The following is a 27,818-nucleotide window of genomic DNA, read 5'->3' as shown; positions in this document are numbered from 1 at the left end:
ACAGTATTTTTTTTTTTTTTTTTTTTGTCATACAGGGGATTGCACTGATTGCTAGTTTCCCTACATTGAGGCATCTCTGTATTTCCTGGATAAACTGTATTCATTCATGAGATGTTCTTCTTTAAGACAGTGCAAGATTCAAACTGTAATATTTAAGTTAGGGGTGTTTTTTTTTACATGATAGAAGGTCATCTGGACTTAAAGAGTAGGAAAAATCTATTTTGAACCCAGTGGAAGGGAGGTTCCAAATTAATCACAAACCACAGGTAGAATAGGAAAGTACAAATCAGGATTCCCAATAAATGTCTTAAGACAAGGAGAATATTAGCCCAAATCTTCACATGTGTTTTCCATCTACAGTTTGTTGACTAATCACTGGCATTCTGGATGTTCACAAGAGGAATTAAAAAGCCATAATTCTGAGGATACGAACAACTAAAACTCTAATACATTGCTGGTAGGAGTATAAATTGATACCTTGGAAACCTGTTTGACATTATCTACTAGAGCTGAATACTAAAACTCTAATACATTGCTGGTAGGAGTATAAATTGATACCTTTGGAAACCTGTTTGACATTATCTACTAGAGCTGAATACGCATACCCTATTCTCCACAATTCTATCCCTAGTTATACACACATCCGAAATATGTACCAAAGAACTATAGAAGATTGTCTGTAGCAGCACTATTCATAATAGCTGAAAACTCTACTACGATGACCATCAGCAGTGGAATTTTGGCAACAATTCACCAGATGATCTCTTAAGGTGCTACAGCCAGGAGAACGAGCAACTGCATGCAACAATATAGAGGAATCTCATATATACAATGCTGGGCAAAAAAGTCTGTCACAGAAGAATACATACTCTATGTATTCATTTAAATAGTATTCAATGACTGGTTTAAGAAACAGATCAGTGGTGCCCTTGAAGGAACGTAGTTAGTGACTGGACAGGAGATTCTGGAGTCTTGGGAAAGTTCTGCTTTACAATTTAGGAGTTAGATTCTTGGGTATATTCAGTTTGTGAAATTTTATCTGTTTGTAGACTCCTGCATTTCTTGTATGGACGCTACGAAACACAGAGGAGACTCAATCATTAAAATTGAGTTTTTTCATCATCATAAAGTTGAATTGTTTTACAGTAGTTCTCTGGTAATTACTATGATTTATTTAAAACCCCCTTTTGTCAGACACATATCTCCTTCAATTTTTAATGAGTGTGTATAAAGGTAACTTAAATTTCTCTGGATGCAATCCTTGCTATGGCTCCATTTGGGGTTATTTCCTTAACAAAGTGGACTAAGGCTAATGATTGCAAAGCTTTAATGACTCTTGGTATGTATTACTGAAATATTATTCATAAGGCTTTTCACAGCATCCCTTTCTACCAATAAAAAAGAAGGATATAATTTTAATGTGTTGTTAAATGATTCCGAATCATCTACAAGCTCTTTCCCACTTGTAATGGGATGGGGATGGTATTTGGTTTGGGTTGTCACAATTTATAGTAAGAATTAAATCAGAAAATACTGATGAAGGACATAGAAGGTGCTTGATGAGAGGTAAATTCTTAGTTCAGAGTTACCACCATTATCATTATTTTGCCTTTTTGAGCATCCAATTAGTACCATCAGTGTTATTAAATAGTGTCTATTCAGTGACTCCATGAGGAAGAAATAACTTTATCTGATAAAACTCAAAAAGATGCATCCCTTGCCCTTAAATAAATCACATTTTGGAATTAAAGTCTCCATTACAATTTCCTTCCTGTACCAAGATTTTGCCAAATGGAGGAGCAGGATAAATGGTTGGTGTATTTGTTTTTATTCCTCATATATATGCTAAACTTGCTGCTACTTTAGAATTTGAAATCTAAGTGGCCTGTGCAGCTGCATTTCAGCAAGCCACTGACTTTAGGAAAAGTAGTTCTTAGAGAAAACAAGTTACTCTAGGGGCAAGGACAGAAAAGAAAAAGAGAGAGAGAGAGAACGTCCTGCTGGCATTGTGAAACAGAAGCCCACTGGACTTCCAAAGTATTCTCACAGGAAAGGAAATCCCTGGGAAGAGTTTTGTTTGAACATGTGCAGGAAAGAGAGAGAGGGCACCAAGAAGAGAGAAATGGTGGCTTTCTATGCTGTGCTCAAGGAGGGCACTAGAAATTGAGATGCTTCTCTGAGAGCAATGAGCATTTGTTGCACTGACACATTGTGGTTTTTCAAGACAGGCTTAGAATGATGGCGGTTAAGGCATTAAGGGTTGATTCATACCTGGTGCATTGAAATGAATGCACCACATACCTCGCGCCAGCTGGAGAGTTTCATACAAAATTGCTTCCAGCTAGGCCAGCTAACTGATAGTGTAAGTGTCAAGAAGAGTGATATTGAAGCCCGGAAGAGAAATTCATAGGTGTGTATTATGTGGTAGAAGAAACTACGTAAGAGACCAGAGGACGAAATGAGAAGACTCACCCGACTGTAGTGATGACCCCAATTGTCTTATCGGATAGTTGATTTTAGGGATTTAGGGTGTGGAGTTGTGTATTTGAAGGTCACTCCACCCAGGTCTGACTTCATACTCTGTCACAAAAATTCAGTTTCACTTACAACTCTGTCTGAAGCAAACCCTCTGACCCTCAGTTTTCTCACATATGTGATGTAACTATTGTGAAGAAAATCTTTCCCACTGAGGAATCAACAAGATGATTACAGAGATTCTAGCATATAACCAGGATGGTTATCTCTTTGGCTGTTGGTTGGTTGTTGATTTGTTTTTAGAATTAGAGTCATCATTCTCATTCTCAAATAGCTTGTGGATTAAAGAAGACCCTCAAAAAATGGACTCCAACCTTCTCTAAGGATATTGTTGTTGTTGTGGTTACTGTTCCAGCCTTATGGTGAACTCCAGACAAGATGCAGACAAATAAAGAGAAAATTGTATTAGCATAACAGTGAAAAAATCAAATACCTACAGGACCCAGGGGGGAAACATAAATGAGTGCAGTGTGCAGTTGAGAGAAGTGGCAAGCCCACGCCTCTTCTAAAGGAGCTCACTGCTGCTGCAGGTGAGATGTGTCCTGCAGGAAAGCCAAGTTCGTTGTTACTGGATCTTCTGGTTTTCCAGTGAAAGGCTAACTAGACATTTAAAATATTTCCTGCTTTTTATGCTCTGGCAACTGATTTGTTTCTAAGATGGTGACATAATATTTTTAATGTGGTTTATACTTGTATAGCAAATGATATAAGCCATAATTAAAGAACTATTATATTTTATCACATTCAGGTCAAACTTTTATGCCCATGAAGCTACTCCATTTTTTTTTAATTCAGTATTATTGAGATATATTCACATATTGTATAATCGTCCATGGTGTACAATCAACTGTTCACAGTACCATGATATGGTTGTGCATTCATCACCCCAATCTATTTTTTTGAACATTTTCCTTATACCAGAAAAAGTAAAAATAAGAATAAAAAATAAAATTAAAAAAAAAAAAACACCCAAATCATCCCCACCCTATTTTTCATTTAGTTTTTGTCCCCATCTTTCTACTCATCCATTCGTACACTGGATAAAGGGAGTGTGATCCACAAGGTTTTCACAATCACATTGGCACCCCTTGTAAGCTACATTGTTATATACAATCATCTTCAAGAGTCAAGGCTACTGGGTTGGAGTTTGACAGTTTCAGGTATTTACTTCTAGCTATTCCAATATATTAAAACCTAAAAAGTGTTATCTATATACTGTTTAAGAGTGCCCACCAGAGTGACCTCTTGACTCCATTTGAAATCTCTCAGCCACTGAATCTTTATTTTGTTTCATTTTGGTCAAGAAGATGTTTTCAATCCCATGATGTCGGGTCCAGGTTCATCCTTGGGAGTCATACCCTGTGTTGCCTGGCAACTGATTTTTAAAAATTAAATACTGGGTAGGAGAATAACACATGTGAGTATATGAGTACATGCATACATGCTTCTGATGTAGGGTAGAGTAGGGTGAGCTGCGGACTACTTTGGTGATGATAACATACAAGTAAATGCCAAATATATGAAGAGGTCCCAAGTTAAGGCAGACCATGGGGCACTGGGGAGCTATAAGTAGTTCAGAGACCCTCATGCAATGAAATAAGGGCAAGGAATCAAGGAGAGGAAGCTGGTGAGTTAAGTCAAAGCCAGTTCTTTTAGGGTCAGATTGGCTGTGCTAATTTTGTGTTGATCCTTAGAACAATGACTAGTCTCTGACGGCCATTGGACAGGGAGTGAAAAAATAAAATTTTCATTTTTGGTTGATCCCACCAGCTGCAAGGTTGTGGATGGATGATAAGGGTCAAGTCTGAGAGCAGGTAGTTGCAGGGATGGAGGTGGGGGTTGGGGGGTGCTGTACTGAGACTGTGGCTCTTGGTGTAGAAAGAAGACAAATCCAGAGATATGGGAGAGAGCAAATTCACAAGGTTAGATGGGGGAAGAGGGGCTGTGAAGCAGAAGAGGAGTAAAGATGGTGCCCTCATTTGTGCAGTGTATTCAAATGTTGCAGAAGGATTCACATCTTAGACACACTACACAAGTAGGCAATGCTATCAGAGAATGCTGAGAACAATTTCACTGGTGTTTGTGTGTGTGTGTGTGTGTGTTTGGTTGGGGGTGTCTTTTTAATATTAATTTATCTGTAGTCCAAATTATTCCTTCTCCATAAAGAAGACAAAGGAGTTTAATTCTAGTTTTTCTACTATTTAAGGAATAATAATAATAGACAATCTAGTGAAAACCGCAATTTACTTCCTTGTGCAATTTAGTTCATAGTTCATTTTGTCATTGTTTTGTTGGCCTCCTGGGTTGATGTGGTCCCCTGGTTTGGAGTCCTTCTCATGATGCTCTGTATATCTCACACCTCAAAGAGTACAATTCTGTCAGTGAAACTAGTCCAGTCACCTTCTTCTCCATTTATAAATGTGTTGACTAAGCCACACAGAGCAAATTGTGCAATAGATTTTGCATTCTTCAACTCTGCTGGAAGAAAAATGTCACTAACAAGGTATATGAAAAGTTATTCAAATGCACTGCAGGGAGTGACTATGAAATAGGGAAAAACAAAACCAAACCAAACATTTGACTACATAAATCCTCCCCTCTTTAGTCTACACAGTCTCTAGGAAAGAAATAATGAACCTGCCTCTATGATCTGCTTGTGTTTATAATTGATTTATCTTTTTGTTGAAAGCAAATATACTCACCAAAATTGAAACAGACAAGAGAATGCAATTTTGGTTCGACCTCCTGGTCTGCTTGAGCATCACTTATCAGAACTGAAAATGGAGAGGAGTTTTGCCATTACTTCAGAGTAAGAAGCTAGGTTTATCCCTTAAAAACATGCTCTCTTGGTCTTTGGATGGAGCCAGTGAGCATCACACATGTGAATCTGATGACCTGGTATGACTTGGGAAGGCAGGACCCCAACCTCAACCCCCACACCCATTTCCATTTATTTCCTTGCCCACCCTACCAGACTGATGTGCCATAAATTCTTCAGATCACCGATTCATTTATTTAATTTATGGCTTTGTTTCTTGTTTAACAGCTATATTCCCTATCTGAGATAAAACATTTGGAATTCTCAGCTGTATCCACCTTAGTGTGAACATAGTTTTAACTGATCATTAGCTAGATCAAGATTTAACAGAGTTGTAGGATATGGGGTTGAAATGAGTAAGACTCTGGGAGGAGAGCCTGAGGATGCTGAAAACAAACATCAAGCAAGTCCTGCCTTTGGTGGTTTCCCACATCCCCTCGCCTCCTCTTTCACTATAGTTTGTCAACCTTTAAAAATTCTGTGCTCCCCACTTATACATGTTGTTGTATTTGAACCCCAGTGCATTGGAGTTTTAAAGATAGGCTGTACCTTTGACTTCTTTGGGATCCCCCAAATTCAATGCACTAAGTAAATATCTGTGGATAGGATTTAAATTAATTTCCTGGCTTGCTGTCTCTCAGTACACATTTTTCTGATATCAAAGGGCTAGGCTCCTCCTTACATTTAAAAAAACAAAAACCCTGCAAGACTTTGAATGTGCCCTTTCCTTGAATAATATGCAAAGAACTCTGTAAATCTTTCTCAAGGTTTCAAGATGTACCCTCAAAAGAAAGTTGGGTTGCAATCTTATTCTGTATTCCAGAAGGAGAAATTTGTTTTCAAAATAATAATTTGGGGGTGAGCTCTAGAATCAATCAACACAAGGACCTGCTAATTCAAGCCATTGCAAGGATTCAAGAGAAGTGATAAAGCAACAGCAGTGTTCCATCCTCTTAAGTAATCCTTACCACGGGCACAAGAAATAGACTTATTTTTATTTTTACAGATCAAGTAGCTGAAGCTTACGTGATTCAGGAGCCATTATAGCTCATAGGCCACAGACATGGAATTTGAAACCATTTCTGCCTAACCCTAGAATCGACCCTCTTTCCAGCACCGTGGGCTTTGCTGCATAAATATTACTAAGCTTGCTGCAAATTTCTAACTTGGCACCCCTAACAGTCTTGCTTCTAACCTTGTCAGAAGGGAAAATGCTGCTGTAGGGCAGTCTCAGTCCATTTTGTTTCTAACTGGAGTTGGCTATATACTGTGAAAGAAAATGTGATATTTTCAAAGAATCTGCCCACCTGAAATTTTACTCTCAAACATGTAAAGTACAGCACCCTACAAGAACAATGCCATCTTGCTTTATTTTTGTTGCTGTTGTTCCTTTGTTGTGTGTGTGTGTGTGTGTGTGTGTGTGTGTGTGTGTGTTTGTGTGTGGTTCCCAGCCTGGAAGGATATGCATTTTTTTTCCAGGTTCTTTGAACTTTAGCAATCACTGAAAACTTAAATAGAAAAGTTCAACTCAGCATGAATAAGAGCTAACTGTCAGCAATATCTGTATAAAACCTAAAAAATTGACCCCTATGCCGCCTTACATTTTTTCTCTTTGTTTTCCATCTCTAAGGGGGAACATCATCCAGACAGAAAGGCTTCCTGGGATGCATTCGCTCCTTACACTTGAATGGGCAGAAACTGGACCTGGAGGAGAGGGCCAAGGTCACGACCGGAGTCCGGCCGGGCTGCCCTGGTCACTGCAGCAGCTACGGCAGCATGTGTCACAACGGGGGAAAATGCGTGGAAAAGCTCAGCGGCTACTTCTGTGACTGCACCAATTCGCCATATGAAGGGCCCTTTTGCAAAAAAGGTACACAAAGCGCTCTGGCTTCCCCCATGTGCAGTGGCTGGTCACCCAACGCATGGGCATGTCACAGGATGACTAGGTCTCTTGGCAATCCTCCAGTTTACTGTGATCTCTTCCTCCACCTCTATAGGGTTCACTGTTCATGTATGTGTCAGTGAGAACTAACACTGAGAGATATTTTGAAGGTAAAATGACATGAAATTTGAAAAAAAGAAAATGAATAGCAATGCATAGTTTATAATCATGTACTCTCCCTTGATTTCCTCCTGTTCAGAAACTCTACATAGCTCCTGAACATGACATACACTGATGGTCGTTGTGTTTGTGCCCTGGCCATGCTGCTGAACTGGACAGTAAATAACGGGACAGCAGGGTCTCCATGGCTGGGGAGCCAGCTGGGGGTTGGAAGATGTGTTATTAGCCTCATTGTTAATGTCACTCTAGTCTTCCCAGTTCTATTTCTTTAACATACCAACATAATCGAATCACTCCGAAAACTAGCCCTGAGTACGCTTCGAAACTGTTAAGCCATCTTGAATCATTTTGACAATGAGCAGAATATAGATAAATTAGTAAAAATTTTTTGCACATGTAGTCAAATCTCCATATTCTATAGATGAGATGATGGTGGATCAAAGGTTTGAAAAGCCTTGCCCAGAGGTCTACACTGAGTTAGCCAGAGGGCTGGGACTGGAATACAGGAGACAAAATTCCTACCCAATTGTTCTTTTCATTTTCCCTCTCAATGTCATGACTGTATTCTATTGACAAATTTAACAATGTTAGCTGCTCACCTAGGACAAGGAATGATGTCCGTGGTGTAAATTCTTTAGAGAAATTCAAGATCGTTCTAGATAACTCTAAAATCTCATTATTCGGTACAAATACCTAGTAGCTTTTTCAAAAATAGGGAGAAAGAGTTGGCTTGCTATCCATCTTGGCAGTATTTTTAAGTTTATTTTATTGATGGAAAAAGTTGAGCAAATAACATAAACAATATTCTAAGACCAGCATTTAAACTTTTAAAATAAAATGTTGTAATCACTCTAACTCACCTTTACAAAGAAACAATGATGCCGATTATAAATAATACTTGTTAATTCATTGAAACGCATTTGCCAAGTACCACCAAACAAGTACTTTATTTAAACCATCTTACTGTTGGAACTTAAAAACAATAGAAACAAACAACACCCGGTGTTTTCTTTGAAGCATTCTATAATTTAAGCTCTTCATTCATTGACACTGACCTTCTCCTCAATTAGTTTGAATTACTTGCTTATTATTTCTGGGAAGCATGTTGTGCTCCTTGGGAGAAAAGTAATATACATTTTAGGGCCAACAGTGTGTTGGGCCCTGCATGGGGGCTTGAAATAAAGCAGGTTCCATCCCAATAGCCTCATACTGTGAGCTAAGACAAGCAAAGTGCAACTGCATCTTCACACTAAGGGAAGTCTTTGAATAATTTCCCCTGAAAAAGTCAAATGCCACCCTAAGAGTGAGCCCATGTGCTAGAAGCAGCACATTTAGAATTATCACTACTAGACACAGTCACTAAAGCATCCTAGATTAATTTCACAAGATGTATACCCAAGACTTTTGTTTGGAGGAAAAAATGAACAGTAGACCTCCTCCAAGTACTTCTCCAGGGATATTATTAAAACATCTCATATATCATATTGTTCTAAATTTAGCCTAATTTTTTTCTTGGTTCATGTCTCTGAAACAACACCTATTAATTTTATTCACTTCATGCCACTGCATCTTTTGCCTACATATGTTGGAACGTCTTCTGTGCTCCCTCTCCACCTTTTATTTTGATCTATAGGTTAAGTAAATAAATCCGTGCTTAACCTTTTCAGCTTGCTTCATATTTCACTGTTTCCAAACTCATCCCTCCTTTCTCAGAATCCTAAGGAAATGGTTTCCTTATATGATATTTGCAATGTCTGTAGGATATACTAAGGCCTTTATCCATGCCAGTTGCCACTGGGAAAGGTAGTTTGGAACTGAATGGAGAGCCAGAAGGTTTAAGATGATCCTTTTCAAAGGTACTCTCTATTGGGGAAATCTTCCATACTAAGTTACATTGGCACCACATATTTAACAGAAATGACATGCAAATAATGGAGAAATTTGGCGTGTATGATAAACTTTTGTTTTATTATCCATGTCTGGGCTAGAACCATGATCCATTAACTGACTTGCTTTGCATTTCTGATAATAGCATAAAGGAATAATAATAAAATTAGCTAATAATTATTGGCTGCAATGTATATTTCTTATCCCTAACTGATCAAGACAATCTGGCAACATGGCAGGGCATGATCTTTCTCTATGGACTTGTCTGTTCTGGACACTTCATATGAATGGAATCATACAACACGTGATAGTTTGTGCTTCTTCCATTTAGCATAATGTTTTCAAGTTTCATCCGTTTTGTAGCATTTTCATTACTTCATTCCTATTGATTGCCAAAGAGTATTCCATTGTGTGGATGCATCACATTTCAATTATACATTCATCAGCTGATGGACATTCATTCTGCTATGAACATTCGTATATGTGTTTTTGTATGAATATATATTTTCGTTTCTCTTGGAAATTGCTGGGTCATATGTGGACTCTATGTTTAAGTTTTTGGCATACTGACAAACTGATTTTCAAAGCTGTTTCATTCTCCATTTCCAACAGTAACATAAGATGTTTCCAATTTCTACACATTCTCCCCAACGCTTGGAATTGCCTGTCTTTTTCAAAATAGCCATCCTATTAGTTGTGAAGAGGCATCACACTGTGGATTTGATTTGCATTTCCCTAGTGACTAATGATGTTGAGCATCTTTTCATGTGCTTATTTGTCATTTGTATATCCTCTTTGGGGAAATGTCTATTCATATCCTTTGTCCATATTTTTAATTGGGTATTTGTCTTTTTATTTTTAGTTGTAAAAGTTCTTTATATATTATGGATAAAATTCCCTTATCAAATCTATGATTTGCCTTTGTTTTCATTTGCCTTTGGTGAAAACAATCCAAAGTCATAAAGAGTTATACCTATGGTTTTTTCTATGTGTTTTTATAGTTTTGGCTCTTTCATTTATATCTTTGGTCTATTTTGAGTTAGTTCTTATATAAAGTGTTATTTAGGAGTTCAGATTCATTTTTTCATGTTGATATCCAGTTGTGCCATCAGTCCTACTACCCCATTATTATATAAAGAATCTGAGTGTGGCTATCACGCAAATTCACATTTTTTTTCACTTATTTTTCTTTCTAATTAAAAATGTTAAATAATACATTATTATAGAATATTGGGAAACCTAGAAAAGTTAAAATTCCAATCTAATTACTCAGAGACAATCAAAAATTAAAATCTGATTTCCTTCTAGTACTTTTGTTTTGCATTTGATGTAACTGAGATAATTCTGTCCATTACATTTTATATACTGAATTTTCTTTATTTCATTCCATAAGTATTCCCATAAAAATCATAAATATTTGTAAATATTTTTGAATGAATGTAATGTATTTCACTTGATGGAATTGTCTCTGCTTATTTAATCCATCCTATCATTAAAAATATTATAGCTTAGAGTATAATACTGGAACCCTGGTACCAGACCTGCCTATAGGCTGCCACTCTGCTTCATCTGTTTACTAGGTGTGCAACACTGAACTTGACCTCATGGCTCCTTGGTTTCTTTGTCTATAAAATGGAGACAATGCAGGGATCCTTCAAAAAGAGTTGTGATGTGTATTAAATGAGGGCTTCAGAAAGCACTTGGGATAATTCTTGGCATACAAAGACTCATTAAATGCTTGCCCTTGTTATTGCTTTGGAACTTTAGATTGTCCCAGTTTTTTCACAGTAATTATACTGTGGTAAACACAAGTACCAATTATTTTCTTAATAATGGAATTTTAGTGAAAAACATTGTATATGTGTTTAGGTACTTTTGACAGATTGCCAAATGGCTGTCCAAATTCTTTAATAATTTACATTCTTGCCAACTTCTATAATTTTTAACTTTTTATTATTGAAAAACTCAAGCAGACACTGTGGTAGAGAGAAGTGTTTAATGAGCTCTCATACAACCATTACCCTGCTTTAACAATTTTCAACACATGACTATTTTTATTTCATGTGTCTAAACTCCTCTTCTCCTCCTTCATTTTTTGATGAGAATCTCATATATAATATCATTTCATCTATACATGTTTCAATATGTACTACTAAAATATAAAGGCTCATTAAAACACATTCACAGGACCATTATCATAAGAAAAATAATTTTTTCAATATTATGAAATATCCATTCAGTGTTCAAATTTCCATTTGTTCCACTTACTTTTATTTTGCTTGATTCTTTTATAATTAATTACAATCTGACTGACTTCTAGTAACTACCAAACTACTTGTTACCCAGAACTGGTCTTTGTGCTTGTTCTTATTCTAATAACTAATTCTATTAAAATATAGTTTTTGGAGTCTTCATGGCAGAAAGGCTACTGTTTAGGTTTCAAATGATGGTTGGAAACAATGTGAAAAATATACATACACTATGAACAAGATCCTCAGAAGACTTGGTTTGCCTCTGCACCTCATAGTATCTTTTTTAAAAAAATTGTTCTTATTTATTTATTTATTTATTTGACAAATAAATACTTCCTCTCTCCCATCCCTGTTAACCTTTTAATATACTTTCTGTCTCTGCAGTTTGCTATTTATAGTCATCTTTTATAAGAGATGTCACACAATCTTATTCCTTATTTGCCTTGCTTACATCACTGAGCATAATATTTCCAAGGTTCTTCCATATTGCAGCATGTCTTGTAAGTTCATTCTTTCTTATGGTTGAACAACATTCTGTTGCCTTTATGTACCATGTTTTGTCCTGCCATTAGCTGTTGATGGACTCTTGGGTTGTTTCCACCTTTTGACTATTGTGAATAATGTTTCTATAAACATTGGGGTACAAGTATCTGCTTGAGACCCTAATGGCTAATGATGCCTAATATCTTTTCACATATTTATTGGCCATGTGTATATGTTCTTTGAAGAAATGTCTATTCAAGTCCTTTACCCATTTTTAAATGGTATTGTTTGTCTTTTTGTTGTTACATTGTAAAAGTTCTTTATATTTTTTGGATATTATTCCCTTATCTGTTATATGGTTTTAAACTATTTTCTCCCAGTTTGTAAGTTGTGTTTTCACTTTCTTGATGATTTCCTTCCATGCACAACAAAGCTTTTAGTTATGCTGAAATCAAATTTACCTATTTTTTCTTGTGTTGCATGTGCTTTTGGTGTCATATCTAAGAATCTATTCCCTAATCCCAGATCAAGAAGATTTTCTCCTACATTATATTCTAAGAATTTGATAGTTTTAGCTCTTATATTTGGGAACTTGATCCATTTTTTGTTGATTTTTGTGTATGGTGTGAGGTAGGGTCTTACTTCATTCTTCTGCATGTGGATATGTATTGTTCCCAACATCATTTGTTAAAGAGACTGTTCTTTCCCCACTGCATATAGTTAGCACCCTTGTTGAGAATCTGTTGGCTGCAGACATGTGGGACTACTTCTGGACTTTCAGTTCTGTTCCTTAGATCTATCTAACAGTATGACAACACCACACTGTTTTGGTTACTGTAGCCTTGTAGTGTAATTCAAAACTGAAAAGTTTAAGCCCTCCAATTCTGTTCTTTCTTTTCCAGATCATCGTGTCTTTTTAGGGCCTTTGTAGTTCCAAATGAATTTGAGTACTGTTTTTTCTATTGCTGCAAAATAGACTGCAGGAACTTTCTTAGGGATTGCATTGATTTTGTATGTTGCCTTGGGTTATATTGACATCCAAAGAACATTATCTTCCTCCAATCCATGCACATGGGAAGTCTTGTCATTTAACTGGGTCTTCATTAATTTCTTTCTGCAATGTTTTTTAGTTTTCAGCTACATGTCTTACATATCTTTGGTTCAATTAATTCCTATATACTTCATTTTTAGATGCCATTGTAAATGGAATTTTCTCAATTTCCTCTTTGGATTATTTGTTGCTACTCTATAGGAAAACAATTCAAATTTGCCTGTTGATTTTGAACCTGAACATTTTTCTGAACTCATTTGTTAGCTCTAATAGTTTCCTTGTGGATTTCTTTGAATTTTCTATATAATAGATCATACCACTACAAATTGAGATAGTTTTACTTTTTCCTTTACAGTTTGTACAGCTTTTATTTCTTTTTGTTGCCTAATTGCTCTGGCAAGAACTTCTAATACAATGACTTTAAGTCCATTATCATTTAATACGATGTTGGTGTGCATTTTTCATAAATGCCTTTTATCATATTGAGAAAGTTTCCTTCTATTCCTACTTTTCTGGGTAATTTTTATCAAGAAAGGGTGTTGGGTTTGTATTAAATGACTTTTCTGTGTCTATTGAGATGATCATGTGTTTTCTCCCTTTCATTCTTTTTATGGAGTGTATTACATTGATTGATTTTCATATCTCAAACAACTCTTACATACCTGGAATAAGTCCCACTTGGTCAGACGCATAATTGTTTTAACATTTTGTTGGATTCCATTTGTTAATTTTTTAAGGATTGTTGTATCTTTAATCATAAGGGAAATTTGCCTGTAAGTTTCTTATCTTAGGATGTCTTTAGGAGGCTTTGGTATCTGAGTAATCTGGTCTCAGAATGAATTAGGGAGTGTTCACTCCTCTTAAATTCTTTGGAAGAGTTTGAGAAGGACTGGTGTTAGTTCTTCTTTAAACGTTTGATAGAAATCACCAATGAAACCATCTAATCATGGACTTTTCTTTGGTGGGAGGTTTTTGATTATTGAATCAGTCTCTGTACTTGTTATAGGTTTGTTTGGATTTTTCTATTTTTCTTGAGTCAATTTTGGGAATTGGTGCGTATCTAAGAATTTTTCCACTTCTAGATTATCTAGATTTTTGGTGTATGATTGTTCATAATATTCTCTTATAATCTGATTTAGTTCTGTAATGTCAGTAGTGATCTTGCCACTTTCCTTTCTGATTTTAGTTATTTGTGTCTTTTCTCTTTTTTCCTTTGTCAGTCTAGCTAAAGTTTATCAATTTTATCAATTTTTTGTTCAAAGAACCCTTTTTGTTGGGTTATTCTCTCAATTGTTTTTCTGATGTATGTTTCACTTACATCTGTTCTAATCATAATTTTTTTTGCTTTGTCTTCTACCTTCGGATTTATTTTTCTCTTCTTTTTCTAGATCCTTACAATATATATTCTGGTTATTAATTTCAGGTTTTCTTCTTCCTTCAAATACGTATTCATAGCTATAAATTTCCCTCTGAGCACTGTCTTCACTTTACCCCATAGATATTGGTATGTTTTGTCTTTATTTTCATTCATCTCTAAGTGCTTTATAATCCCCCTTATAATTTCTTCTTTATTCCATTCATCGCTTAATTCTGTGCTGTTTAATTTCTACATATTTGTAAATTTTTCAGGTTTTCTTCTGTTATTGATTTCTAGCTTCATTCCATTTGGTCAGAGAAGTTAATTTATCTTATTTCATATTTTAAAATTTATTGAGACTCCTCTGGTGCCCTAACATATTGTCTAACCTGGAGAATAACCCACTTACACCTGAAAAGCATGTGTATTCTGCTGTTGTTGGGTGAATTGTTCTAAGTATGTCTGTTAGGACTAGTTGGCTTATAATATTGTTCAAGTCCTCTATTTCCTTGTTCACTTTCCATCTAGATAAGTCTATTCAGTATTGAAAGTAGTGTCTTGAAATCACCAACTCTGTTGTAAAACTATTTTCTATTACTTTATCAACAATAGCCATGGTTTATTGAGTAGCTACTATATGCCATGCTTTTGTATGCCACTTTTTTCAATCCAAAACTATTGCAAGGTTCAATTCATTACTACATTTGAATAACCTGAGGTTGAGTGGGTTCAACCCTTGAAGACCCAGTCAAGGCTGACCTCCACTTTCAGGTCTTCTCAGGTTACGCTGTCCACAGAAACCTACATCTGCATTCCGTCTTCTGGGAATCATTGTCTTGGTCACCCAGATACACCTCACCCCAAGCTGCCTTTCACCAGTGCTTGTCTTTTAAATGTGTGTCTTGTCTTCTCAGAACCTAATTAGCATAGTCCCTCTCCCAGATGGGTTTCCAGGGGATGCATTCCTACTGATCTTGTGACCGTGGGGTAGCATGATCCTTGATAATCACCTTTAAATTAAGACTTTTCTTTCACTTATCCTAAAGGTTTTGGATGTCCATACAACTGAGTCTCTTTGATCTGAGAACTTAAATTCTTACATTTAAACTTGCACAAACTGAGAGAATAATAATGTACAGGTGTATTGCTGTGTTGAAATTGGCAGTACCTAAAACTTTAAAAATAAATAAACCTGAGGAAGGGGTTGAGGGAGAATAGAGATTTGGTTTGACTTTTCTAGTTGCAAAATGTTTTTTTATTTTATGTTTTGTCCCAAATATAAAAAAAAGAAATGTGATATATTTGGCCATATCCAATAAGCTCTTCATGACAGAATGCTCTTAGTTAGACTTATGCTGGAATACACACACAAACATCAAACAGAAGCCATTTATTCTGTTAACTAGGAGATGATATCTCAGAATTTGAGCCAAATGTCCCTGAGGAAATTCACTCAAAGAAACTGCTTGAATCAAGCTAATGACTAACCAGAATCCTCTGTGTCAGGAGTCTTTGTTGCATATCTTTATAATCGGGAGTACTGATGTTTTAACCTGCATAATAAATGCAAAACACTTTCTCAGAACCTTTAGTAAAAATGAGCCGGTATTGCCAGTCTGCTAGGCAATATGCATTAATATGCAACTTTAATTTTTTTGTCAGTGTTACACGCTGTTACAGATTTTCACAAGGTGGAACAAATTTGCAATAGAATTAGGAAACAAAAGCCAGGTTTGATTATGTTCTAGGAGTCACCAACTCAATCAGAGAATTGCAGGGGGATTTGCAAACTTTCCACATATCTTTCAGGAGAAAAGGGAAGGCAATCATATCGCTATGGGTGCCTATTGTGCTACTTTTATGGCAGAGGTTTCCTGCCAGCTCAGCTATTTTGTTCCATGAAAAACCTTTCCTCCGTACCCTAGAACTTTATGGAGATAAAATTTCAGGTCAAGTCAAGAGCAACCCTGTTCTGGATAAGAGAGTAAGAGAGTAGGCATTTGGACAGATGTGCAGTCAATAAACAGATACATTGTACGAAGGATGCTCTCTTCTAACATGGAGAATCTATGAGTTCAAACTGTGCTGGAGAACTATATGTAGTGCTCTATGCAAACCATTGCATTCATCCGGACAGGAATGTGCATGAGTTCTGTGTTATGATTCCCGTTGACCACCTGAGGGACACAGAGTTTCCGTAGTGTTCACTAACTTGCTTGGGATCACCGAGCTGGTATGAAACCCACTGAGACTTCAGGTCCAGTGCTGAAGCCAAATCCTGTGCTAGTTCCACTGAACTAAAACAATAACAGTTGGAACTAGAACATTATCCTGAGAGGTTTGGACGATTTGCATGTTTGTGCTAATTGAATTTCATCAGTTTGAGGATGCCACCTTTCTCCATAATGGAGGCAGAACTCCACCCAATCTGCTTTTCTGTAGGAACTGTTTCCATAGCAAGGGTTATTTGCCCATTTTTGCTATTTTTTTTTTTAATAGAGCACCAATTCCTATACAACTAAAAAAACGAGTCCAGGAGTTGATACCAATTTTTTGTTTTGTTTTGTTTTGTTTACTGTTTTCTTGAATCCCTTCTTTTCTCATTCCATGGTTCTTTACACTGTACCCCAAACCATAGAAAATTACTGTTCTCCTACCCATCCATCCGGTGTCCCACTCTTAGTAACTTGGAGTCCAGTTGAATCCTCCTGACACACCACAAAAACAAGCCAGATCTTTTAAGATCCCAGTGCTGAAAGTAAGATGTAAGATGATCCTAGTAAAATCTTTCTAGCTGTGGAGGAGGCAGGGACATTACCTTTGCTTATTAAGAAATCAACCTGATATATGATATCCTCTCTACTAAGACATGTTGAAATATAGAGTAAACTTCAGGGCCCAAACCTTAGCTATTCAACCTTGGTCAAGGCCCTTAACCTTTGGGAGACTTAGATTTCTCATTCATATGTAAAAAAAAAAAAAATAATAATAATAATGATTCCCACCATTGTGGAGCACATTATATAATTCATATTAAAAAAAACAAAACAAAACAAAACACTTCCCCACAGCACTTGGTACATAGGAAACGATAAACATGCAGCTACTATTATCCAGAAAATTTGACTGACTGTTTCAATGCATGCTCTCCCCTCTTATATTTTGCAGAGGTTTCTGCAGTTTTCGAGGCTGGAACTTCAGTTACTTACATGTTTCAAGAACCTTACCCTGTGACCAAGAACGTAAGCCACGGGTCCTCAGCTATTTATGCAGATGCAGCGCCATCCAAGGAAAACATTGCATTTAGCTTTACCACGGCTCAGGCACCCACCCTCTTGCTCTATCTCAATTCCTCTGCTCCGGATTTCCTGGCTGTCCTGCTCTGCAAGAATGGTGAGTGCCAACAGCATGAGGTCCCGTGGAACCCCAGGCTGATCTGGGGGTACTGTGCATACTCTCCAGATCTCTGCATAATTTCAGCCTAAGTTTGGTCCCACCTGGGCAGCTTATTTCCAGACTTCCAGCCAAACTCTTGATTAGACTTTAGCTTCACAAGTTGCAAGTTCTATTCAGGGCCAGTGTCAATTCACAGCTAAAATCTGAAATGCATGGGCTTGAATTTTTCTCAACTGTGTAGCAATGATTCTTTATTATTTATCCTGTGCTAGAATCCAATAAGTGTAAAGAAGAAGATCAAAACCATATCTGAATTTCAGAAGAACACTTTGTCACATATATCCTGTCATCTTTGCTGCCATTCCCTTTAGTGAGGGCTGTTAAAAACAACTAGCATAATTGCAAGCTGGATTGATAGAAGCCCATTGTCTAATTCTTGTAAAGAAGAATTATGTCTAATTCTTCTTTACAAGAGTCATTACTGTGTGCCACAGGGGGCTTGGTTCTGAGCATTGGACTTTGAAAAGAGTGTGCACAAAATGGAATATGGGAATATTAGAGTGATAAAGTGGCTGGAATCCACTACATAGGAGGATTGCTGAAGAAATCCAGTGATGATGGAGAAATTGGGTTTCCTTCCCACACTACAGACTCACCCTGCAGGGATGAGGACTGTTGACAAGTTTCTGCCAAAGGCACATTTGATCAAAATCCTGGGAGATGGAGTAATTGTTATCATAGGCAAAGAGGGCAAAGACATGGATATCTGTGGAGTAGGGTCTCATTGAACTCTGCCCATGACCAATACTATGTCCTTCCTCCTCCTGTAATTTGTGGGTATAATGAGATGAGTCTTGGTTTTGGAACAATCCCACCCAACTCACACAGTTGAGATTCAGTGTGAACTGTGTGGTGGGCATAGCAGAAAGGAAATCTGGGCTATGTAACATATACTGTGACCTCCCAAAACCCTGGAAGAAAACCTAGATATTTCTCTAGCTATTCTTTTTCTTGGTTTTCTTTTAGCATGATTTATGACATTGAAAGTAAAGATGGATGCCAAGGATCAAAACTGGGTGCCCTTTGGTTTGAATCTGGCCTGAAGAAACAGTAATGGTCATGGCTAACTCTATGTAGTAGGATTTGTTCCAGTTCTAAGAGCAACATGCACGGGAAATAAAAAGAAAGAACAAGACAGAGAGAGAAATTAGGGTGATGATTGGTCATTCAAAGCCTATTTGGTCTTAAAGAGTCTGCAAGAGAGAGGGGGACATTTGGGTTATTAGATCTTTCCTATTTATGAGCAGAGTTTTGAATGATAAGGAGCATTATGTCAACATAGAAGTTCTTAAACCTTGACTGCGGCATGTCTCTGTGATGTTTATAAAGCTGACTGGGGAAACTGAGGCATGGTTATTTAAGTGGATTAGCCTGGGTCAGCCAGCTGATTAATGACCTAGCTGGTACCAGAACCAGGTCCCTGCAGTTTTTCCTCTAAACTAGATTACCCTGTTATGATGTTGTTGGACCATGATAAGGTGCTTTGGGAGCACTGAGATTTGGGATTCTCCCTGAAGCATCTTTGGATATGATTCCCACAGGTGCATTTGTACCTTTGGGACCATACCTTTAGACATACAGCTGCCATGAATGCAGACAATGCAAAACAGGAATAATAATGTCAGATATTTATAGTGGGACTATTCTAAGTAATCCTCACACAACCCTATGTGGTTGGTGGTATAAATCTGCCCTGATTTTTTACAGTTATGGACACTGACATGTATAGAATTAGATCTCATATCCAGTAAGGACCAGAACTGGAAATCACCTTCTTCCCCCATTCTGGTAGCCTATTCTATGTTCTTAACCACAAAAGCTAAACTAAAAGTGTTTTGTTTGTCTAACACACTACACGGTGTGTTAAATAAATTTTAATCTATTTAAATAGAGGACATTCTTGAACAGTGCCTTCCCCTCTTTTCTCTGATTCCTTGAAACCTCACTTCATCAGGAGGTCTGCCTCGCCCCATAGACATTTGGATTTTTTCAACACTGGCTAAATGTTGAAGAGGTGAAGAGTTACCTGAGTATTTTTGGGTTGTTGGTTTGTTTTAAGCTTAGGTCTTTGGGCAAGTTTGAAAGTGCAGTCACTGAAGGTTTGGTGTCCAAGCCCTGGTTAGTAATAGAGTGCCCCCCTTTCCACTCAGACTCAGACTCTTCCTTCTGTACATTGTGCTAGGAAATCTTCATTCACTGTAAGCAGTGGTGGAGGACCCAACCATTTCAGATCCTGGGTACTTCTCACCATCTCTTTATACCGTAGAGATACAACTAAGAGATGTCTTCCTTCCTCCCTCCTTCCTACCTTCCTTTCTTCCTTCCTTTTCTTTCTTCCATTAACTCTCTAGGTCATTACTTGTCCCACTGTACAGGATCAGATATTATGGAGGAAACGGAAAGACTCAGAAACTGCCTGCAACAGGACAATCTAGATAGCAGAGGGACTTGAGTTGTCCATTTTTTCTCAAACAATCTAACTAGAATGTATATTTTAGCTAAATGTAAGGATGGAACTTCTAGTAATTCAGGGATTATAGCAATGGAATAAAATACTTTGGGTGGTAGTAAATTCCTTGTCATTGCAGTTGTTCAAACAATTATTAAATATTCCTTTCTTGGAGAAACCACCATGATAATTCCAGCAGTGGGTGGGAGATTGAGAAAAATAACCTCTAAATTTCTCCCCAAATTAGGTCTTTTGATTCTTTGTCCTCTTCCTGTGTATTCTTGCATTGTCATTTCTTTCTTTTAAAACTTCATTTGTGAACTTTGAAAGGCTGTTATGAGGAATTAAGTATTGATATCCTTATAACTTTTCCTCAGAATGCTCATGGTATTAGATAACCTAATTAATTAATACTTACAACAGTTAATATTATGGAGAGGGAAAGGGTACTGCATTATGAAGTGCTAGGCATATTTTTAATGTGACTTTTATACATCTCAGTGGGAAGAAATAATCTCTGAAAATACTAATGCAAGCTAAACATCCTTAGAAGTGGAAGACAGATCAGGAAAGCAAAGATATGGAAGGGATTATGGTGAAGGTCCTTCTCTGAAGGGGCTTTTATAACTAGAATTGAGTTATACCTCTCCGAGATGGAGTTAGGAGTCTTTTCTTAATACAGTTTCCTCAAACTTTTTTATTTAAGAATCTGGTGGAAATTATGAGAGGGTCACACTTAAAAGGAGTCCTCTTTGTCTCCCTCAAGAGGAAGAAGATGCCTACAGTCACATCCTACAGAATGGCTCCAATTTTAGCACTCTGAGTTAAGAAGCCAGGGCCTGCAATTAGGTGATGAACTGTGCAAATGCTGAACAAAGTTCTTGGCTTGCAGATTTGTTTAATTCTGGTGCCCAGGCCAGTGGAGGGAAACTCCAGAGCCATGTGATTTGAAATCACACTCACCTATCTCTCCATGACAGCTTTCAAATTCATCCTTGCCCTTTATCATTATTCTTGAAATTTCTCCAACTACAGCCTGATTCAAGGTGCCCCTGTCTTTTCAAATCAAGACAGGCCCTGCTTTCCAAATGAAGAAAAGGATTTTAATTTGGGGGGGGGGGGGGGTGGAAGAGTAGAGGCAGAAATGGAGACATTTGAGGGTCAGGGAGCCCCTAGAAAATGGAAGACACTCTGGGATCCACAGCCTGGGGCTTTTGACATCTTCGCAACTGGAGGAGAAGGGATTATTCAAGGAGGAAAACAGTCTATGGAAGGTGAGAATGTTTAAAAGATGCACTTAACTTTCTCAGCATTTTCCAGAGTGCATGAACTGCCTTTTCCATGCTGCCCTGTAGTTCTCTTCCAAGCTCGTCATTTACCAAATACTCCCAGGCAACCTAATTTGTTTCAGATACTAGTTCATGTAGTGGACAGACATGGACAGAGCACAATCCTGCTTTTAAGGGTTCTAGTCTGGAGACAGGCACATAAACAAATCCCTGTCATTAATGCTAGGATAGAGAGGTCTCTTTTGGGTAAAACAGGGAAAGAAAAAAAAAAAAGATTGATTCTATCTATGGAGGTGGTGACAAAAGACATTGGAGAGACTGACATTTGGAATTGGGACTTGAAAGATCAGTAAATGTTCTCTAGGCAAACATTTTATTTTCCAATACAAATAAGATATTCCTTTGATTGATCCTCATTTTCTCCATTGTATTCCTATTGTATAAATATTTTTATTCTCCAGTCTATTCTCTTTTCTACTCTTTCATCATTTGCTCTTCTTAGCTCCTTGACGGCAGAAATAAAACGTTGAATTCAGAATATGTGCCAATTCTAAAGCCATCAATCTATGGTGACTCATTTGGATATGATATCCAAACTGGGCTCCCAGGTCACCTTCCCAGGTTGTCTGCGGAGCTGTCCTGTAGCACTAAATGATTTGTCTGACTTGGCTTCAGCATTTCCTTTTGATCAGTCTTTTTAAACAGTTGCATTTAAAAGATGCTTTACAGTCTACAAAGCACATGGGCTGCATTGGTGATTGTGCATACCTTCAAGCACTTTATATTTTGAACAAACTGACTCAAGGGAGGCAGGGATAGGGAGAATCAAGAGAAGGGACATCTTCAAAGTACAGAACTCTACAACTGCTTGCCAGGGCTGTGCTGACATTAGGGCAACCCTACCTTTGCTGCTTGCTCATGGAAACTCTTCCAAGTTTAACGCCATCTCCTGCTGTCCCATCCCTGACACCAGCATCTGCTTCAGCTCCTCAGGGAAGTAGGAATTGTTCATAAACAGCCTGAGAAAGGCCTGCCTGGGAAAGTTGCTTCCTTGGCCTTACTAAGCCCTAATCACTTCTGTCTCAGGGCTTCTGCCAAGCAACACTTCGATGTTTTTGAATTTGAAATCTTCAAGTGTGCTTTGATCCCCCCAGTCTTTGCTTTGATTGGTTCATTTCCTATATTCCTGGGCTTTCTGGTAACCTCTTGCTGTGCGTCCATCCTCCCTTTTTCCATAGTGTGGTTATGACACATTGCAGCCTCTAGGGCGCGATCAAGAGCTCTCACGCCTCCTCCATGGAGGAAGGGCAAGGGCTTGGGCAGGGACAAATGGAATCTCCAGCATCACAGAGTCAGTCCCCGGTGCCAAGGGGTGGGTTGGCCTAGGGGGAAAGAGGCATGGTGGGTAGAACTGGATCTGAGTCATCTCTCCTGTTCTCTTGGACAACTTATCTTGTGATGTGCCCATTGGTCACTGAAGATCAAATGAGATAATGCAAGCCCATGTGATTTGTAGACTATAAAGCACAAAGCACATTTTGTTGTTGTTGGTAATAACAATATGAATTATCCTTATTCTTTGGTAATCGGAGCATGAATATGAAGGCCGGGATTCAGGACATGTGGAATTAAAATTTAATATAAAGAGAAAATGAAAATCACCCAAGGCTGGAGGGTGAACTCCTCACGAGTGGAAAAGCCCCATGAGGAAGGAGAGAGAGGAGATGCCCACCCTGGCGCCTTGGCCAGCACTCATTAGGCACAGGCAGCAGATGTGGATACACAAGAGCATGAAAACTAGTAACTTTAAGAATGACTTTTGAAGTGCTCTCTGAACCAGGCCTTAGGAGAACATGTCGGATAATTTTTCTCTGCAGAAAAAGGAAAAAATGAAAGAAAACAATGACAAAAAACTGAGCAAAAAGATATGGGCATGAATAATGAAACTTTGCTCACTGCAAAGCCAGGGTTTACAAGATACTGCTTGGGAAACCATGGTCAGATACTGAGGGAACTCCCCTCCTCAACCCCAACCACTGCAGGTGTGGAGCTAGCCGGGTAGCATGTGACAACGTCAAGGAAAACTAAAATAGGGGGGTGTAGCAGTTAGCAGAGTCAGTCTTCTGCAGCCCAGAGCTAAGAGAGTAATCAAAGCCTATAGAAATAAGGCTAGCAAAAATAACGGGATATGATGAACTCTACAGCCATTTATTTAATAACTGCAATGTACTAGATGCTTTCCCATATGCTGGTAAGAAAAATATGAATATGGTAACATTGGCTTCTTGGAGATTCTTGAGGATAGGATTATATACCGTTTGTCTTTACCTAGTACATTGTTGACCCCTGAGTATTCTTGGATTGAGTTACATATTTTAGAACCTCAGAGGAGATGCAAGAATACACCTAGCAAGTGTGGGAAATTCTCCCATTTTCCGTGAGAAGAATTTATAGGATGACAGTGGGGCCACAGAAGGGAGAAAGGATAGCCATTCCCACTGCAGCATCACAAAAGGCTTCTCAGTGGAGATGGCCATTAATGCAAATTATAATAATTACATTGCTAATGTGATAATTAGTGCCTTTAATAATATTCATTCTGCTATTCCATTCTGTCATCTGTAACAAGCGTGCAAGGGGCAGGGACTATTTGAGCAGCAAGTACCTGTGGAGCTAGCATTCCGTGACTTTGTTTTCTGGGTGCCTTCTGGGTCCTCTCAATTTGTGCTTTCCCAGTTTAAATTACTCTTCAGACATTTTCCAAGATTTGAGCAACTGTTTATTTTTTTTGCCAGGAGGCTGGTTGCTTACCACCACCAGTGTGAGACCTGAAATAGTTGTTATCTATTCTTAAGATGCTTCCTTGTTTGTAAAAAGAGAAAAAAAAAGACAGCTCAGTGTGCCTTGGTTTCTTCTTCTGTAAGTTTGGGATTATTGTTATTGGTTAAGGGTCTTAAAGCTGGGTTGTAAGGGATTAATGAGATCCTGTTGTAATGGAATTGAAGAAACTCAAATGAAAAATGTGGGATAAATATAAAGAGGGGTTATCAAAAAACATGAGAAAGAGCTGGCTGGATAAGGAACCACCTTGGTTTTTCTTTTTTTTTTTTAAGCTAGGGGCGGAGGGAAGGGGAGATTGATTGTTTAACTTTTGGACTAGAACTCTAATTAGAGGCCTAAGGATTAAGAAAATGGCTGGAGTCTGTGTGAATAAAGCTTTTTTCAGAGAAAAGACATGTTTTTATTCTTCCTAGAGCACTTGACATGTAAATACTTACATCTTGAGATGTGAAGCAAATTCAGCAGAAGGTTCAAGCTTGGGGCTTGTTCAGTTCTCTCTGCTGCTAATTACCTTTTGTGCAGCAAAGAAGTCCCTGAATTATCATTACTTCTCTTAATTCAAACTTACTGAAGATGCATGTTGACTTTAGTAAATAGCTTGGCCTCTTGATGTTTAGAAATGAAGGCTCTAGAAATTAGATTTGCTGCCCTTTAGCTGAAGTGGAGAAATGATGGTCTTTTTACCTTAAGAGTCAAGTTCAAATTCCCACCACCACCCACACAGAAACTTTCTTAATCTCCCCAATCAGAAAATAGCTAATGAGAGGTAATACTTATAAAGTGCCTTATACACGCTAAAACACAGCTTTAGCACTCCACGTACTCGGATTCATTCAATTTTCACGTAATGACTGTGAAGTTGGTACTAAGATTTGACAGATGAGGAAACGTAAGCACAAAAAAGTTAAATGACTTGTCCAAGCAGACACAGCAAGGAATTGGTGGCATCACTTTTTAACTGGGAAAGGATTCTGCTCTGTCTATGTACCTCTCATTTTCTTCCTGGTGTTTGGCTTAGCTTTCATCTCGATTGCTTGATCCCTCAGGAAGGTCACAGTCATGTCCTGTAGCCCCCGTGCCTTTCTTTGCCAGACCTTCATTTAAAAGATGCACCGGACAGAAATTTGGGGGCAACAGGTGGGGTGGGAGCAGAATATGAGGAGTACTAAAACCCCACTGGAAATGTTTAGAAACACACTGCCAACAAAAGGTGTAGCTGCACATCTCTTCATCTATTTGGCAAACTATACTTTGGTGCACATTGAAGCACACACAACTATAAGTAAAAACAAAACAAAGCAAAACATTCCTCGTTGGTGCTGATTTGTGTGATGCAAGTTTCATGGGACAGTGAGAGCCAGCAGTTCGGAGACTAGCCAGCTAAACATGATAGTCACAGTCCACTGAAATCTTAAAATGGAATAGCACATGGGGGAGTACTACTTTCTCAGTACAAAAAGGGATTTTAAAAAATATTAATAGGACTCAACAGCATTCTTTTGGTTCAGAAAAAATAATTGTAATAAATGCATGTTCTTATTTAAACATGGGGGATGGTGCACCAATGCATCCTCTCTCTCTTCTTAAACTCCATCAAAATGGCAATAAAGCAATTAAATAATAAAAAGTAGGAATGCAAAAAGACAAAGAAAACAGAAGACAGACTGGCTTAGGTAAGAAATAACAGCACATACTGGGGAATTAGATAGCAGATGGAGGAGAAGTCCCTGCTTAAGGCAAGCTAATAGGTGGGCAGCAGATATACCTGGTGGTCCTGGGAGGGGCTCAGAAGTGGGCTCTGTCCTATACCACAGAGGGTGGGCTGAGGCAGAAGATGGGGAATTGGGTAAAGAATATATAGGGAGCTGCTTGACCCTCGACTCATTATTCCCTGCCCAGGCAATTAAGCAAGTTCCTTTCCACCTCCACCCCCGGGAGACCAGAGACTTCTTCCCTAGCCTGTATGACTTGATCTGAACTGAGCCCAAAGTTGACCAGGCTAATGACAGAAACAGAGTGACATTCTGCACCCAGGGCTGTGAGGTCCCTAGCTTTGTTCTTCTGTCTTGCTCTCAGGGCTCTCAGGCTTATGTTTCTCCACCCAGGAGACGGTTGTGTTTCTCTGTTAAGGAACTGGACAACCCACTGAAAAGACATATGATCACTAGAATTTTTGAGACGTCCTCATTGAAAAGAAATCAACTTGCCCTTATATCTTCTGACAACGAGGCCCACCAGGGGACAAGCTGATCCCAGGTGCATGGGACCTTCACATGGAAACTCCAACCCAGTTTTGAGCGTCTCACTCATCAGTGTGACTAGATACTAAGGACCTTCAGATATTCCCATAAATTCTCAATGGTGGATGATAAATGTCCAAACAAACAAACAAATAAGCCAACAAAGGTACTTGGAGAAAACAGAAATAATTCAGGGGGAAGAAGAATATCTTCAGAGAAGCAGAGAATATGTAAATCCATCAAAGAAGAATAAGAGGCTATAAAATAAAACCATCAAGCAATAAGAAAGAATTCTTAGAAATGTGATAGAGGAATAAAAACAAATCTAGAAAGTCAGAAGATAAAATTACAGAGATCTCCCAGAAAATTGAAAAAAAATGTAAGAGTGGACAATACGAGGACAGAAAAGTAAAAACAGGATGCTCACAATCAGCGTAAACTAGAGACTATAATCAACAGAATCATTGTATTATGCTTCCTTTAATGTAACAAAGGTAACAAAGGCGATATACCAAGGTAAATGTATTCTACTTTGATCTAAGTTTATCTTTCCTTTTGCTGCTTCCTACCTGTCATGTTTGTTTGTTTGTTTTTTCTCTTTTTTTTTTCTTTTTCTTTTCCCTCTCTACCTTCTTTGGCTCTTCCTCCTGCTTTGTGGAAGAAATGTAAATGTCCTTACATAGATAGTGGTGAGGGTGGTGAACACTTGAAAATCTGACTATACAGGGAACCATCGATTGTTTACCTAGGATGGAATGTATGGCATGTGAACAAAACCATCTTAAAAAAAAAATGGGTTGATGATGAAACCTCGAGGGCAATATACTGAGCAAAATAAACTAGACACATAAGGACAAATATTGCAGCGTCTCACTGATAAGAACTAATTATAATATGTAAACTCATAGACATGAAATATAAGTTACCAAGATATAGAATGAGGCTAAAGAATGGGGAGTGGTTGTTTAGTATGAGCAGAATATTCAACTATGTTGAACTTAAATGTTTGGAAATGAACAGAGGTGATGGTAGCACGTTGTGAGAGTAACTAACAGTGCTGAATGGTGTGTGAATGTGGTGGAAAGAGGAAGCTCAGAG

General features: G+C 38.0%; 1 protein-coding gene across 1 annotated transcript in view; it reads left to right on the top strand.

Annotated features, from left to right (window-relative positions):
* CNTNAP5 (contactin associated protein family member 5) overlaps nt 1-27,818 on the top strand; it is an 860,113-nt gene that overhangs the window by 729,638 nt on the left and 102,657 nt on the right. Inside the window, 2 exon segments of the mRNA XM_037849799.1 lie at nt 6,984-7,223; nt 17,614-17,838. Of these exon segments, the coding sequence (XP_037705727.1) occupies nt 6,984-7,223; nt 17,614-17,838 (465 nt within the window).

The sequence above is a fragment of the Choloepus didactylus genome, chromosome 9 (assembly GCF_015220235.1).
Source record: "Choloepus didactylus isolate mChoDid1 chromosome 9, mChoDid1.pri, whole genome shotgun sequence".
Taxonomy (NCBI): domain Eukaryota; kingdom Metazoa; phylum Chordata; class Mammalia; order Pilosa; family Megalonychidae; genus Choloepus; species Choloepus didactylus.
The sequence above is the reverse complement of the archived record's forward strand: the minus strand, read 5'-3'. Positions and strand labels throughout refer to the sequence as shown.